We start from the raw sequence: 15,696 nt of genomic DNA, 5'->3' as shown, positions 1-15,696 counted from the left end.
TAATTTGTGGGTTTGTTCTTTCACCAAAAACGTTTATAGCTTTTGGCTTTAAAAATAGTTCTGGAGCATAGCAAGAGAGGAGCAGCTTTGGCCTAGATATTGCACAGGATGGCAGATGAACAGGGTTGATTTCATTTTGGGCATTTTGCCCAGGACACTTTTTATAGAACGTACAGTTACTCTGGGGGTTCTTAGGCTGTGGTCACATTGGATTTTTGGATTGATTCTTTAGAAGGGCGAGGCATAATTTGCAAAAAAAAAAAAAAAAAGAGAAAATAATGTAAACTTCAAAATCTAAGTTCTTTTATGTTTAAGTTTTCAACTTGCAGCAGTGGTTGTGAGACTCCCTGTTTGCTCCTCGGGGCTGCCCGGTTTGTGCTCCCTGCGCACGCTGAACCCCTCCTCATCAAGGACTGTTCTGAAGCCTGTTCTTACATCATTTACTCTAATAAATTTTATTTGCTTTCCACCGCTGGATCTGAATGCATTTTTGAGCTGTGACTGGCGTTTGCCTCATAGCTCTCACGTAAAATATAAGAGTAAGAGCGAAGCCTATTTGACAGATGGAAAACATTAAAGCAGAGTAAAATATTACATGTTTGTTTCAAGACCTGATATTTCATATGTTTTACAAACTGGGCACACATGGATTCAGATGTAAATTAGTGAAGGCTGTTGATCCACAAGGATATGTGTTATTTTACTTAGTCTTTAATAAAAATATAAATTCTTTGTTACTTTTTTGTAATTTTGAGATTTTGAGTGAAATAGATATTACATTTCTCTGCTTCTATGCAAGGACTCTGCTTTTATTGTCTTGTTTTTTAAAACTTAGCCAGTGATATCATTTAAGTCTGCAAGAGTCAAGGAAAGAGAACAAGAAATTTTAACTATAAAGAACTAGCATTTTTTAAAAATGATCTTTTTTTTTTTTTCCCATGTCCTCTTCTCTTCCGATTTTTCCTCACTCTTATCATGTTTCTTGGTCTGCAGAGCTCTTTGGGGCTCTGCACTGCTGATCTGGTGCTCTGTTACAAGTGCAACTTACTATTGCATTAACTCTTTTATTATCCGTGATTCTCACAACGTTTTGCTAAGAGTAATTACTTTTCCAGCTGACAAATGGTGGTGAGCAGAACTGAATGATCTCACTATTACAAACGAGTGAGCTGGGACAGAAAGCAATAAGAGCTGCTTTTCTTGATCTCACTCGGTGAACAAATGCAGAGCTGAAAATAAATAGACCCTGGGAATCCTGAATTCCAGTCCTCTGTTCTAAACACTTATCTTCCATAGGCAGTCCAAATAGGATAATTACATTTTCTATAGCAACAGTCTGTGATAAGGCCCTTTTTAGCTTTAAGTTAACTGATATTTCTATTCTTTCCCTTTCCAGTTTAAACACTATGTTAATAAGCTCCGGAGCAAGAACACATTTTATAAAAAGAAGCGACTGGAAATAGCAGAAATTACAGCTGAGTATGGTATCCTCCAGAGGACAGAGGAACTTCTCAAACAGCGCCACGAGGCTATTCAGCAGCAGTTGGTAACACGAGCTCCCCCAGTCCATCACCCTTCCTTCCCTGATAACAGCTATATCATGAGAGGGACGTTGTTTTGTTGGACTCTAATGTGTACCAGCCTCAGTTCTCCTCCTGGCATTAATAAAAGAGTCATTAGGGTATAAAATTTATTTTTGCCTGTTGACTCTGCTGAGCTGCTGTGCTTTATGTTCAGCAACTGTTTCTTACAGGCAGCCACGACTGTTCTGCAGTTTCTTTTTAGACCGAGGGGCTTGACCCTGCTTTTTAAAGTCAATGGTAAATCTTCACTAACTCCAGTCAGAGCAAGGCTGGATTCTTAAAATAGTTTTCGGTATCCACATCCATAGTAAGGCCTTTGAAAATTATCAACAGCAAGTAGGATTCGAGTTACTGCTGCAAAGTATATAGGAATAGTATTTAAAAAAAGAGGGGCAGGAGGGAAACATTATAACCTCAGAATATTTAGAAGAAAATGCATTTTCACAGTCGGTGAAAAATTTAAAACTGGATGAATGCTTTTTCTAAGCCTGAACAGCAGGAGAAGGATTTCTGTGATGCATAACTGTAAGCATTCAGGGAATACACGTGCAATACTACTGCTGTAGTGGTTTTTTCCAATACCAGTATTCTTGTGTCAAAATACTTTGGGTTTATTTACCTTATATCTGTTTTGTTGCATGTACATACTTTGCCTTATTAAACATAAGAGTGTTTGCCTTATTAAAAGAAAATTGAAAGTGTGAAAATACATGGGACAGACTTTGGCAATATACTCACGTAGATGCAGTGGACAACGTCGTGCTGTTCCAACAGGGCATTCATTGTTTAATTAAAAATAAAACCAGAACTGCCACCTGGATAGAGAGAAGCACCTAAGCAGCAGGATCAGAGCTTTTTCTCGTGATTGCCACTCAGCTAGAAGGAAGGTGGATAAACACCTATGAAGTGTTTGTTTCCAGCAGGATGACTGACACACGCCAGTCATCTCGCAGGAAGAGCACAGCAGAGACAAAGCACCAGAAGTTTTTCGGAGGAGTGGCTGCGCATGGTCAACAGTATATTCTCATTCAAGTCTGACCTTGTCTAAACTACCTTGTAGTACAACTACTGAGCTTTGGCTTCAGAAAGTTCTTATCACCAGATGACTGGTGAACAGAACACTTTTTCCCTGTAAAATCAGGTTTTCTAGCCCTGGGTATAACGCCCTGTCAAGCTACACACTGCTTCTAAGGCCTGCAGAACGCTCCCATCATGGTAGCGGTAGCTATTAGGAAAGACAAATCTTTTCTTAAACCTATGGTTGTAAAAGGCTTTTGAGGTTAAAGGACCTGGAGCTCGTAGATACGTGGCACTTTTAAGACAGAATGTTGTGCTTTTTAACACATTGTGGATGCGTAAATCAACACTTGGCTTTCAGATTTCAGAAAATACCCTCCTTACGCGCTTGATGAGCACTTGATGAGCCAGCACTGCTAAAGGCCGTTACACCAAGGGAGAATGGAATGTCAAGTTTGTTTGTTTGTTGTGTCTGCAGCAAGCTATTGAAGACAAGAAAGGTATTTCTGGATATAGTTACACCCAGGAGGAGCTGGAAAGAGTATCCTCAGTGAAGAGCGAAATGGATGAAATGAAAGGCCGGACACTAGATAACATGTCTGAAATGGTGATTTTTGTTTTAAACTATTGTATTTCTTCAATTTGAATGTCTGGTTCCTCAGCGTATAAAACCAAGTTTAATATTTTTGTTTGGTTTTTTAATTTTCTTTTGATCTATATTTACATATAAAAAAATTTCAAACAGTTTACATCTGCGAAGGTAATCTTGAAAGAGTTTACTGAAATGTGCATTTCTTTTAATGTACGAGGAAGAGATTTAGAGTTATATAAAAAAAGAAATCCTACAAATAAATCCTACTTTCCTCCCCTTCAGAAACATTAGGGATATCAAGTCTTGTCACCTTTGTTTTTTTTACTTTTTTTTGTAATTTTTTTCATATTTGTTCTTGCACTTTATTTGAAAGAGATGAATGGTTTGAATCTTTAACAGAATCTCTTTCTAAAATGTTTGCAAATCGATGGAGTTAAGCATTTGTTAAAAAATTACTTACTGTGCCTAAAGAGCTAAATATCTTTTTCTCTATAGCCTAATTTTCAATTGCCCTTGGATCTGTCATGCTTTAATTTAACTTCCCACATAGCCATAGAAGCAAGACAGAACTTGAATTTCTAATTTGAAAATATTCTAAAAGAGCAAAAAGCAAAATAGCGTTCTTTGAAATCATTAGGGTGCTTTGAAAAGAAAGTGGTATAATTAAACCAGAATGACTCTCAAATAGAACGCTGGATCAAATTTGAATTTGCAGTATAAATATTTTAAAGTGACTCCGATTTAGCATTTTCAAACCTTATTTGACTTCTGCAGGTTGGTTGGTTGGTTGGTTTTCTTAAGGATTTCTTCCTTTCTGTCAGTCCACCTCTATGCAACTCCTTCGTTTTCCCCTACTCCTTAAGCTCTCTAGCGGCTGGGCCGTAGGCTACAGTCTTCTGGACATCTCTGAGATGTTCTCAGTTGAACCAGTGGGAGCGGCATGTGCCTCGTTTGTGGTAACAACCCCCCCACAAGGTGGGCTCTGTCCCTTTGGTAATTAGGCCTGAACTTATGTTGTATTAGATACGATTTAGGCTTCGTCGCACATTTTTTCTCTCCGTATTTTGATTTACTTCTCTTTCTTTTCACATTCCTGACTATATAAACGTGCTGTTAGTATCACAGTATGAATGTATATTATTTTGTCCCTCTCTAAGGTAAAAAAACTGAATGCCATGGTGGCAGAGAAGAAGGCAAGTCTAGCTCCTGTTATCAAAGAACTGAGACAGCTGCGTCAAAAGTGCCAGGTTAGTAGACACACTTCTCTCATCCCATGTAAATAAAGTCAGAATCACAAATCAGTTCAGTTTGCAGATCTCTGTAGTGCTGTACAAGGACGTAACCACCTCTGAAGGAAAGCTGGAAATACCAGAATGGGTCAACAGCAACTTGCAACAGGCAGCATGTTAAAGACTGGAATTTGTAAAAGCTGACAGTGCAGGCACAAAATCAGGCTGAAAATTTTGTCCTTTATAGCAATTAACAAAATTACTGCACCAGGGGAAAATTTTAAAAACTGCGGTTCAAAACCATGGCAAAGTTGGTTTTCAAATTGGTTTCAAAGCTTTTTCTGCATCTCAGCACTAATGATCTCAACGAACGCTCTCCTTTTTAAATGGATTGCAAATAATATCTCATCCAAATAGTTGAATACATTGATCTGAGTCCTGTATTAGTCTGTAGGAACAACAGATTAATCCATTTGTTTTCAGAATTTTAGAGAGAGCCAAAAAGAAGTCATTCAGGTCCACAGCTGCTGTGAGTTGGCTCGTCGCCATGGAAGTAGAGCTATCCATTTATCTATCCGCTACATTTCCAGAAAACTCACTTTTAATGGTCCTATTAAAAGTGTCAGCAAATGAAATCCAGCTCAGGCGCTTGTTGTGTACAACCAGAAAGCTGCCTTTCCGTAGGTAGCAAGTATATGAATCCTTTCTTAATCTCTACTTTTACAACTATTTTTCGTTTGTTCTTGCAAACGCTGCCCCGTTAACCCACCACGTTAAAGCGATGGATGTGGCTGTAAAGAGGAAATTTGTGTGCTATGCTGTGGTGTATACAGCTGATCCTCCAGTATGCGAGTGGAGGCGAGCGGCTTCCCCGTGTGTAACAATACCCGTGTGCCCGCTGGGTTTATGTAAGGGTCTGTGAGCGTGCCAGTGGCTGGGGCTGATGTGTGAGACCGATGAGAGCACAGTCCGCCTGAAGGTCACATGTCCGTCAATTGAAGATTTCATTTGTGTACCCTTTTGCCCTTTTCACTAAAGGAATTAACTCAAGAATGTGATGAAAAAAAAATCCAATACGACAGTTGTGCAGCGGGGTTAGAGAGCAACCGCTCTGCGCTGGAACAGGTAAGGTGGTGGCTTGTTCATGCGTATTCATAAATGCTGTCCAACGTGTTATTCGCTGTGGTACCGTGTTTTCCCTGCCTTCCCCCTGGGTATGGAAAGTACAAATCCACTTCAGGTGGAAATGAGTCAGTGGTGATCCACAGCTGTGCAAGCCACGCCTGAAGCTGCTGTGGGCTGGCTGCCGCCGCACACATCTCCTGTTCTGAACAGCAACAAATGCACACGGTGGGACATCCAGCCAGCCACCGCCGTCCAGCCTTGATGAGCAAGGATGTTGTAAGAGAAGGTGCATCGGCCAGGAATCCTGCTGACCTCAGTACTATGTGTTAGGAAAGAATCTGCCCATAAAATAAGGATTTATTTATCAAGACAAATCTTTATATACGTTTAGCAGATTCATTAAATTAGCAACCAGTCCAATGGATAATTAATGCACTGAAATTGATAGCGAGGATAGCTCATTAAATGCGATTGTCTTGTATTCTTAAAAATTTTTAAGAATACAACCATATAGGTATAGCTAAGAGTTTGTGTGTACGTAGTGTCTGCATTACTTGAATTGTAGCACCTGTAGGAAGGGAGGTACTTAAACCAGCGCGATCCTTTCAGGTGGGAACACCATCGATGTGTTCATGTGAATCTGCTGTATCTCACTAGATCCCCTCCTGTGAATTTTGTCTGGGCTTGATTCTTCAAGGCCTTGCCCACATAAGGAATATATTTCAAAATAAAAAAGATAGACATTTAAAGTGTGGGTGGATATATAGATAATTATTTTCCTGCACAAAAAGTACCTCTGTGTGGCTTAATCCAAGCAAAATAAAAGAATCCACAGATAAACCTACTATGGAGTAGACATTCCATAAGAGCTATTTTACAATAGCAATCAAGGCTTTTGTTCTTGGCAGACAAATCTTAGCCATTTTCCAACCCATGGTGACGCTCACATCCACTGAGTAAGCTGGACACGAGTGTCAGCAAACTCCTGCGGCTGAACAGCAGAATTCAGGTTTCCAGCTGGTCACAGAGCTTTGGAGTTGACAACTGCTGCGTGACCTGGAGCGCGTGAATGCCATTTGGATTGTTAGGGGTTTTCTGTATGGACCATCTGGAGATGGGACTAACTCACTATCTCCATACTCCTCAATGTAATTATTGATTGCTAATTAACATACTGTTAACATGCCCGTAGCATGTTTTGCCGCTGTGTTCCAGGAAGTGCTTATTCACAACTGTGTTTAGCACTTCAGATGGGCTTAGGGGTAAGGGTCTTGGCAGCACTTGTGAGGTGTCTGTTAGAAGTCAGTCGTATTAATAAACACCTGTTAACAGTCATTGACATCTCTAACTGTGAGGGAAGCTGCAAATCTAAAAAAAAAATCTATTGTCTTTTGCTTTAAAAGAGAATTCCATAAAGCCCAAATTATATAAACACCGAAGAAGTTATCAAGCAGTATTATGCCTGTTTCTGTTAAGGCCTCATGGCTTTTGTAGCAGCACAGGCACCTCCTGTGGGCTTTCAGTCACAGCGTCCTTTGAAATCTTACTCTCGTCCTGCAGGAAGTGAAAGGACTTCTTGAGGAGTGTGTTCAGGAAGAGAGCAACTACCGTTATATTAACTGCATGAAAAGGGTAAGGTCACAAGAGGGACCAAATTGTTCATTGCAAAATGAAACAGCAATTGTAGTATGTATTTTTTTAAAAAATTGTGCATTTGTAGAATCTAGAAATACAGCTGCAGCGCGCTAAGGAAGAAATGAAGGCGTACATCTCCCCAGACCCACAGGAGAGACAAAAGGCAATTCGGTAAGTGCATTCATGTATTTCCTTCGTGTTAACTTGAAGAATATTCATAAACGAAGGTTGAAGTTAGGAATTTTCTCACTGGCATTCGAACTGGAGGAGTTCACCTGATAAATTTAGAAACACTATAATAATCTAAAAATAAGTATCTCAAATTGCAGTATATACTGCTGTAAACCTATGACTTCTCTCAGACATACCAAAAGGTTTTCCCTTCCTGCTGGAGATTATAGGCCCCAGATAGCGGTTTTAACTTGCAGCCCCTGTTGGCACAAGCTCAGAGAAGCTGCGCTGCAGCGAGGTCCTGCGGGAAGCGTGGCTCTACCAGATGTAATGCCTCTGCCAAGTTACCCCGAGACTCCAGTGCAGGGGTGGAAGGTCTGCCACCTCTCAGAGAGCAGCCATGTGCTGCCCTCAGATTCTGGCTGTTTCTCCCAAACCTTCTCCTCTTCTTTTGAGTGTCACAGCTCTCGCCATCACCGCTGCAGGAAGGGAGGGTGCATATACTGTCAGAAAGGGATTGTGCTTTGTGTATGTTCAATCTTTCAATGCAGTATAGAAGTTGAAACAAAATTCAGGTGATAAAGTCAACAACTGGTTCAGCCCCATCAAAATTAAACACCAGGAAAATCCAAAAGAAAACATTTATAGCTTTCATTTGGTAAAAGGTTCCAAATACCTGGGTTTTATTCTTCCTAATTAGTTTTTAAAAATTTCAGAATTTTGCGTGAAATGAAACTAGCTGGAAAACAGAATGTCTGTCTTTGACAAAAATGTGTCTTCGATGGTAGCTGTCAACAAAATAAACGAGCTTGAGTTGTTGTCGCTAGTTTTACAGAGTGGTCTCTGGCGTTTGCACCACAGTATTTCTCGGTCGCGAAAATATTGATCAAAACAGTAGTTTCAAAATTCCTGTTTGCTGGGTTTGATCAAGGGTCTTTTAATTAATTTTTAATGAATGGAATGAGTGAAAAACACTCTGATGTTTTGAGCATAGGCTCGGGTCTCCTTAAAGTTGTAGTCGGAGCATGTCCCTGTTAGTTCAGCGCGGAGGGGCATCAGCTCTGCCTTGTGCCTCTCCGTCTCACCGCCTGCCTCCATCGCCATTCCTACAGCTCGCTGTGGTGCTTAGGCCTGAAAAAGCCGCGGCAAGTACAATTCCATGATGTGAGGTCTCTTCTTAGATTTCTGCATTTGTGTTTCAGCGACGGGACAGATTGTTGCTCGAGATCTGTGTAATGTGTCACGTCAGAGCTGTGGCTCATGTACAGTCTTCTGTACTACGTGCCAAAATGCTTCACAAAATCATCCCATTCACAAAACGGTTTAAAAACATGACTGAGTGGCAAAGCAAAGAGAGAACTGCTCCATTAGATAGTTAACGGTCATTCTACAGTCCGTTTGAAAGCTTCAGACCATCCAGTCTTCTGACGTCACAACAGGAAAAGAGAACCAGTAGTTGTCTGTCACTTCTCAGAGGAGATGGAAGAATAATTTCATTTCCCAAGCTACCTGTTCTCTTCGGACTTTTTACCTTTCAGAAGAATTTCTGGACCTTTCTGCAGCGGCGGCAGCGAGGGAAGCGCCATTGGTTGGCAGTACGCGTAACGAAATGTCCTTCTGTGTCACCAAAGGCAGTTTCTTCACTCATTGTGGAGCGGAGTGAAAAAAGGCAGTAGTTGACCACTAAGATTTTATGGGCTCTGGAACGGGGCCATTGACAGGGATAGCGATGTGTCAAACTGAGTGAGAGAGCTCCTGGGATTCCCTCAGGAGACACTGAGAGATGAGGTTGTACTGCATCAGGTCCTTCACGAAGTGGAAGTTGTCCTGATGCACCTTGCACTGGTACCAGTGGAGCTGCACCTCCTGCTGTTCCAGGACGTGAGGCTGAGCTCACCAGGAAATGAAGGGCTCGATTAATATCCATCACAGAGAGCTTCTGCAAGGACCTGAGGCATGAAAATGTTTAAACACTACGTAGTAAACAACATAGGAAAAATAAGAGTAAGAAAAGAATCAAAACTGCAGAGTTAGGGTGGGAGAAGAAAAGGACGTGGAGCTAGAATGGGAGTGGAGGCTGAGAAGCCTCTTATTCCATCTCACAGAATAATGGACGGCTGTAGGAAAGGAAAGATTGATCTAATGGAAGGCGATGAAACAGCAAAATTAAGCAGAAGGATGAAAAGAGAAGTGGCTGTGAGAAAAATCGTAGTGATGATGTGAATATTCATTAGTATGAGAAGCGACGCAGCTCAGCCAAGCAGCTGCGAGGAAATGCGGGTCAAACAGCAGGCACGGTCCTTTTATGGCCTCGCAGGGAAGGGGAGGGTCCGAGTTTATTCACAGGCGCTGAGCAAAAAATGCTCCAACCGAGAGAGCTGGGAAACGAGCATCCACAATGGGAGCATTCACACAGACCAGCCCTCACAGCCAAACGCTGGAATTAAGCGAGAGTCCAGCTATGTAATTCCAGGTATGGCGAGGAGAATGTGAGCGGAGCATTACCACTCTCTGCACTGTCCCCGTTTCACTTGCTAACTGTGGGCACAGCAGCGAGGGAAATTATCCTCTCGCAGTGACTGTACACATTTTTGACCTCCTGTAAGAGGTCGCAGACCTGTTGCATTTAAATGAATTACAACGAAGTTCAAGATAGAGACCTTTGCAAAATATAAAATGAGAGGATAATATTTTTTTCTAGACATCCTTTTAGAATGTGAATGTATTTTTCATCAGGCACTGGAATGTAAACGGAGTAAAAATGAACCATAAATAGAACAGCACTTTCTTAACAACGTATTGAACAAAAAATGTCTTAATTCCGACCCTCTTTATTGAATATAAACTCTGTTCCGTGGAGTCACTTCTCAGGAATGTGAAAAGTTAGTTTTCTTCTCTACAAATAGAAAGTTGTGGGGTTTTTAAAGAAGTTATTAAGTTGCATTCTTTCCAGTCATCATTATAAATAGTAAAGAAAAACTTACTAGGAAAGACATCTAATCTTCTGATGATTACTTTGAAAACTCTACTTAAAAAAAAAAAAAAAGTACGTTCTTGAGGCCAAATGTGTGTGAACAGATGCTGTGTGCCAGTGGAAATACGAAGATTCAGTGTGGCTTTCCATCTCTTCGATTGGGTGAGGTTTGCTGGGGACCAGCTGTGCAGCACAGCACTTGGAGCAGCCTCAAGATGGCTCCCATTTCTTCTGCCTAGAACTGTCCAAGAGCGAGAGATCATGAAACGATCCAGCTTCGCTCCTCGCACGTGTGGCGGGCAGGACCAGGTGGCCAGGGGCCCAAGTGCTCCCGTCGAGAGCCTGGATACTTGGTAGAGCTGGAAGGAATATGAGAAACGCTGTGCCTTGGTTCTACACGGCTGCTCCCCATGCTCTAGCAGACCTTCACCCTCCGGTATGAGAAGGCTGATATTCCTTCCTGGAAATCAGGATTTCTCTATGCAAAGGCCTTCTACCCTGAGCAATTTGGAAAGTGCTTTAGATGAGCTTCAGTTTGTATGTGGAAAGTGCTTTGGTTTGTATGCTGCTAGCAAGTATACAAGTATATATATATATATATATATGTGTATATATATATATATACACTCCACCTCTAAGTATACCTGTTACACACAAAATATAATAATTGATTTTTTTTTTCAAGTGGATCAGTGAAGAGTTTTTTTTATTGTCACATTTAGAAAAGAATTAAAATAAGTACCTAGTAATGTATCTGAATCGTGCTGTTACGGTTTGCATATTAGATTGTCAAGTTTCGCGTATCAAGTTTGCATATGTCAGAAAGTGATCCAGCCACTTGTTACAGACAAAGGTGTACAGCCAAGATTTTTAATAATGAATGTCAACAGTTATGCTTCTAAGCCTATATTTAGGCGCCTAAATGTGACGGCTGTTTTCTGAAAGCGAGGAACGCACAGCGGTGCCATTGCAGTCACTGGATTTGTCAGATCTGAGGGGAACTACTCCCCTTCACTCCTGTGTTTTCCCACCCCGTCTAACACTGCATTCACAGCAATTCAGGGCTGTGGATTTGTGACCTCTGACAGAGGAGGTCGCTGAGGCTAACCTCACGGTATCACCAGGATAAGGGTGTTATTGAAAAGGGATCAGGTATATCTTATCTAAACGATCTTGCTGTTGCCTTCAAGCTGGAAGGAGCAGTAATCGTGCCCGCTTCAAAATGTGAGAGATCTTATCCAATTTCACTCTTCTGAACTGCATAACAGAGAGAATCGCAGAGATCTGATCCTTGATGTCAAAGGATCTGTTGTCCAACGACAAAAAGGACAAAAATGTCCTCTTCTATCTCATTTATGATTCTCCCAATACTTTCATCTTTTTCCATACTTGCATCATTATTCTGTCCTGTTATGTAGAACCAAATAAAATTATAATAAAATTATTTTCTATTTCCTTTAGAGAACAGTACACACGAATGATCCTTGAACAAGAAAACCTTGGGAAGGTAAGAACGAGGTTTTTACCTTGTAAAAACACTGTACAGTTCATATTGTTGTGGGGCTTCTCACCAAAGGCTGTGCTCAGTCTCTTATAAAAAGTGTATTGCAGCCTACAAAGAAAATTCCATTACTGCTGGCGTTGGTAACTAATACCCTGCAAAGAGATCGTGCTCGTTCTTCGGGGCTTGATTTCCTGCGAATATAGCATGAGCCGCTTGTAAGAGATAGTCAAACAGCTTAACGTGACAGCACATTCCCTGAAAACCATTTGGATAAGAAACTGAAACATGGGCATAACAAACTGTGCCAGCTCGAATTTTATGTTGTATATAAAGCAACCTGTTGAAGACAATAAATTTCGAGCCTGTCAGCTTTATCGCTGTTACTAAAGGCCAGGGGATCATCAGCGCAGCAGTGTTAAACACAAGCAGTTGTCCATTTTTAATCTCGTACGAAGCTCAGCTCAGCATGGACGAGGCCAGGCTCACCAATTCACGTTGAACGTCTTTCTTTTATTGGTTTCCCTTTTATGAGTCAGTCTGTGAGCGGTTTTTGCAGGTTTGGGCTGCCACTGTTAATAATCAGAAGCGGGTTTAATTGTAAAACGTTGATTTCATGTTGATAATACCATGGTACGAATCCGTGGCGGGTTGCAACTTGATCCTGCAAGAGCTCTGTATCGAAATGAACTCAGATTTTTAGCATAACTTCTCAAACAGATAAGACTGTTATTTAGACAGTTTTAAAACGTTGAAATAATTGTCACAATCCGTACAAAGCAGATATCTGAGTCCCGGGTGTTAATGCCTTTATCACTTGCAAGGAGTCTTATCGACTTGAACTAAATAATATTTCAGTAGCACATTAAAAAATCTTTGTCATTCCAAGCTGCCTATGTAAGCAATTTTTGTGGCATAGAACTGCTCCAAAAATCTAATATTTTTGTATTTTTAACAGAAATTACGAGAGAAGCAGAAAGTTGTACGGGAAAGTCATGGGCCAAATATGAAGCAGATCAAAATGTGGCAGGATTTTGAGAAATTAATGGAATGTAAGAGAGAATGTTTTCTGAAACAGCAAAATCAAACAGCCATCGGTCAAGTCATTCAGGAAGGAGGTAAAGATAGGCTTGTATTATGAATCCTTCCTCCTCGATACCAACATAAAGCAGGAAGACAGTGTGTTTGATGGCATCCTAAAGGTAACCTCATACTAAATACTGTTGCTTTCATCGTTTCTACAATTTGTTGTACATTATTTGGTTTTGGTGGATAAATAAAGAGGGCAATGAACCACTCTACAAAGCTTTTCGGCCATTGTTTAAGTGACAACATAACGTGGTTGGGGAGATCTGTTCTGAGAGCTGCACTAGGGTGAACCTCATCGTAAATCTTTGTTTTATGAGGCTGGGAATGGCATGCATCTGCACAGAGATCAAAGGGAAAGAAATCCTTCTCCAGGGTCACAGAAAACAGACGTAATTGCTCTGCTCCTTACTCTGCATCGCTAAGGTTACATTTTTGCAAGGCCTGGGACTTGATGGTGTATAATTGTGGACCTCCTGGCTCGGCCCTCTCCTTCTCTATTGTCTTTAGTCACCTAGTGTGACTGGCAAGAATGGAGCCATTTTCGCTCTGAGCTTTTCAGACCTTGCCTGCACGCTCCTCGTCGTGCTTCCCTTGCACGGCTGAATTAAACTGACGGGGCTTCCAGGAGACAGTTCATTGCTGCAGCGGCAGGAGTTGGTTCTGAGAACAATTATTTGGATTCTGAGCTTTTTCCATTATCTTTTGTTGTTCTTTTTAACAAATGTATTTTTCTTGCACGTAGACCTTTTAATTTTTCCGAGTTGCCCATGTGAAAGAATCAACTGAAGGCTTTCTCCACTGAGGACATTTTGCGTGGCTTTGTCTGTGCAGCGTGGTTCCAAGTGATTACTCTACCCAAGGGGGGTCATCCCAGGGATGGAGGGTCGTTCAAGGATGTAAATACGGCGCAGTGGTTCTTGCGTGCAACACAGGTAGGCAGGCAAGGCCGCCGTGTGCTCTGGCTTTGACCCGTGAGCTACAGGCAACCGTCACTGCCCTTAAAATTGCATCGTGAGACCCACAGCTGACCCAGGGTAAGAGGAATGTAGGTGAGGCTTGAAACTGTCCCTCACGCTTCATCATTTCGGTTGAGCGCCTCTTAGCCACAATCACAGCTCAGAAGCAGAGAGATAAATCTGCGGGACCAGAACTCTTGCTCTTCTTCTTTAGTCTCTTGGCTGACTGAATTTCTAGATAGGGTGGGGGTTGGGGTTTTTCTTTAGTTTGTCCTGCCTGAAGTAGAACGTCTTTTCAGGCCATAAAAAGTAATTTTGCTTTCTCTAGTATCTATCTGTGAGATCTTCTGCTGTGTTCTATATCAAGAGAAAGTACGGTAATCATATAGTTCCTAGTTTGCTTTTGCACTAAATATATTTGTTAACAGAACTAAACTGAAATCCAGTCACTACATTTTGACTGTATGGTGGTTTTTTTTTTAACATTTCTTTGCTGAAATAAGGTAAATAGTTAGTGACAAGTAGCTGCCTGGGCCACAGGAAAAAGAGGGTTGAATGGGTCATTTAATGACATTTATTTCAGATGCCCCCTCAAAGTGTTCAAAACTGCAGCGTATGTGGAAGGAGTGGGTCTCAGATCCATAGATTCCCAGGACATCCTCATGTAAGCCCTCCCACGCTGCTGAATAGCTGAAGATAGTCTTTCCCAACAGCTGCACCCTGATCTTTCCCAGGACAAGCCGAAGCAGCACGTTTTCCCCTACGCACATTTTCAGCGGGTGTGGAAGGAGGGCTGTGGTGGAGGACATGGGCCCAGGTAGAGTCGGACGGGGTGGGGAGAACGTGCAGCGTTGCCACCGCCCGCTGCTCCCCTGAGTCGGTTACTCTGCACGGCAGGAGAGCGGGCGTCAGCAAGGCACTGACGGGAGGCCGTATCGATCTGGAAGGGAGGAGCTCAGGAGAAGGACGTAGGCAGCCTCTGTGGTGAGGGCACAGCCATCTCCAGAGACACCCGTGCCCTTCCTCCCTGCTAGCCCTGTGCCGTTGTTACCAGCCGTCACCTGCGTGGCACCATGGGGCCTGCTGAGCTGAAGAAAGTTGTGGTAGTCACATACCTGGCCTTCTCAAGGAGGGGTTTGCTCAGTACTTGCCAGCAACAGTAAAATAACACAGACAACTAGATATGAGACATGCTGAAAACATGAGATAATCACCAAAAATGAGCATTTAGGTTACTTAGGAATCAGCCTATGGTTCAGAGTCACCAGACAGGGTGGGGAGAAAGGGGACTTTATATGCTCCAGGTCAACACTTTTAACATAGCCTTAGAAACCCTGTTTGACTAGACCATTTGTGCAAAGACGTGTTACATGGATTAGCCTGCTGCCCTGGAAAAAGCAATGCTTTCGAAATCCATAGCAATGATGCAGAGTAAGACTGAGTATAATAATTTTCTGTTTGTCTGTTCAGAGTTACCCTAAAAATAGTTCATCTTTCTTCCTTGTAAAAACAGTTTATTGCTAGTTACTCAAAGATGACGTGATTGTTGTTCTGATCTGATTAGTGTTCTGTCATTTGTACTGCACCAAGAAAGGGCACACGGATTATCCACTACAGCAGCAGCAAAACGACTTTCTGAGATGAAGCAGAAAATCATAACTGTTATGAAAAGAAAATTGGAAGAACTCAAACACTATTTTTAGCCTTTTATACAAGCGGACATTTAATAAATGCAGCTTTAATGGATTCCGTTCACTGGGTTTCCCACCTAGTTCATGATTTGATAGGAGCATTCAAAAACCTTTGAATTTCGCAGTTTTGTCA

The 15,696-nt window shown here is 41.7% G+C and overlaps 1 protein-coding gene across 1 annotated transcript in view; it reads left to right on the top strand.

Annotated features, from left to right (window-relative positions):
• The window catches only part of IFT81 (intraflagellar transport 81), a 40,978-nt gene extending 27,846 nt beyond the window's left edge, over window positions 1–13,132 (top strand). Inside the window, exons 11-18 of the mRNA XM_086474141.1 lie at window positions 1,397–1,546; window positions 3,079–3,207; window positions 4,350–4,439; window positions 5,460–5,546; window positions 7,107–7,178; window positions 7,267–7,352; window positions 11,788–11,833; window positions 12,786–13,132. Of these exons, the coding sequence (XP_086330267.1) occupies window positions 1,397–1,546; window positions 3,079–3,207; window positions 4,350–4,439; window positions 5,460–5,546; window positions 7,107–7,178; window positions 7,267–7,352; window positions 11,788–11,833; window positions 12,786–12,968 (843 nt within the window). The 3' untranslated portion in view covers window positions 12,969–13,132. The remainder of the gene's footprint in view (window positions 1–1,396; window positions 1,547–3,078; window positions 3,208–4,349; window positions 4,440–5,459; window positions 5,547–7,106; window positions 7,179–7,266; window positions 7,353–11,787; window positions 11,834–12,785) is intronic.
• The last annotated feature ends 2,564 nt before the right edge of the window (window positions 13,133–15,696 follow it).

The sequence above is a fragment of the Leptosomus discolor genome, chromosome 16 (assembly GCF_034619465.1).
Source record: "Leptosomus discolor isolate bLepDis1 chromosome 16, bLepDis1.hap2, whole genome shotgun sequence".
Taxonomy (NCBI): domain Eukaryota; kingdom Metazoa; phylum Chordata; class Aves; order Leptosomiformes; family Leptosomidae; genus Leptosomus; species Leptosomus discolor.
Note: the sequence above shows the minus strand (reverse complement) of the source record. Positions and strands in the feature narration are given on the sequence as shown.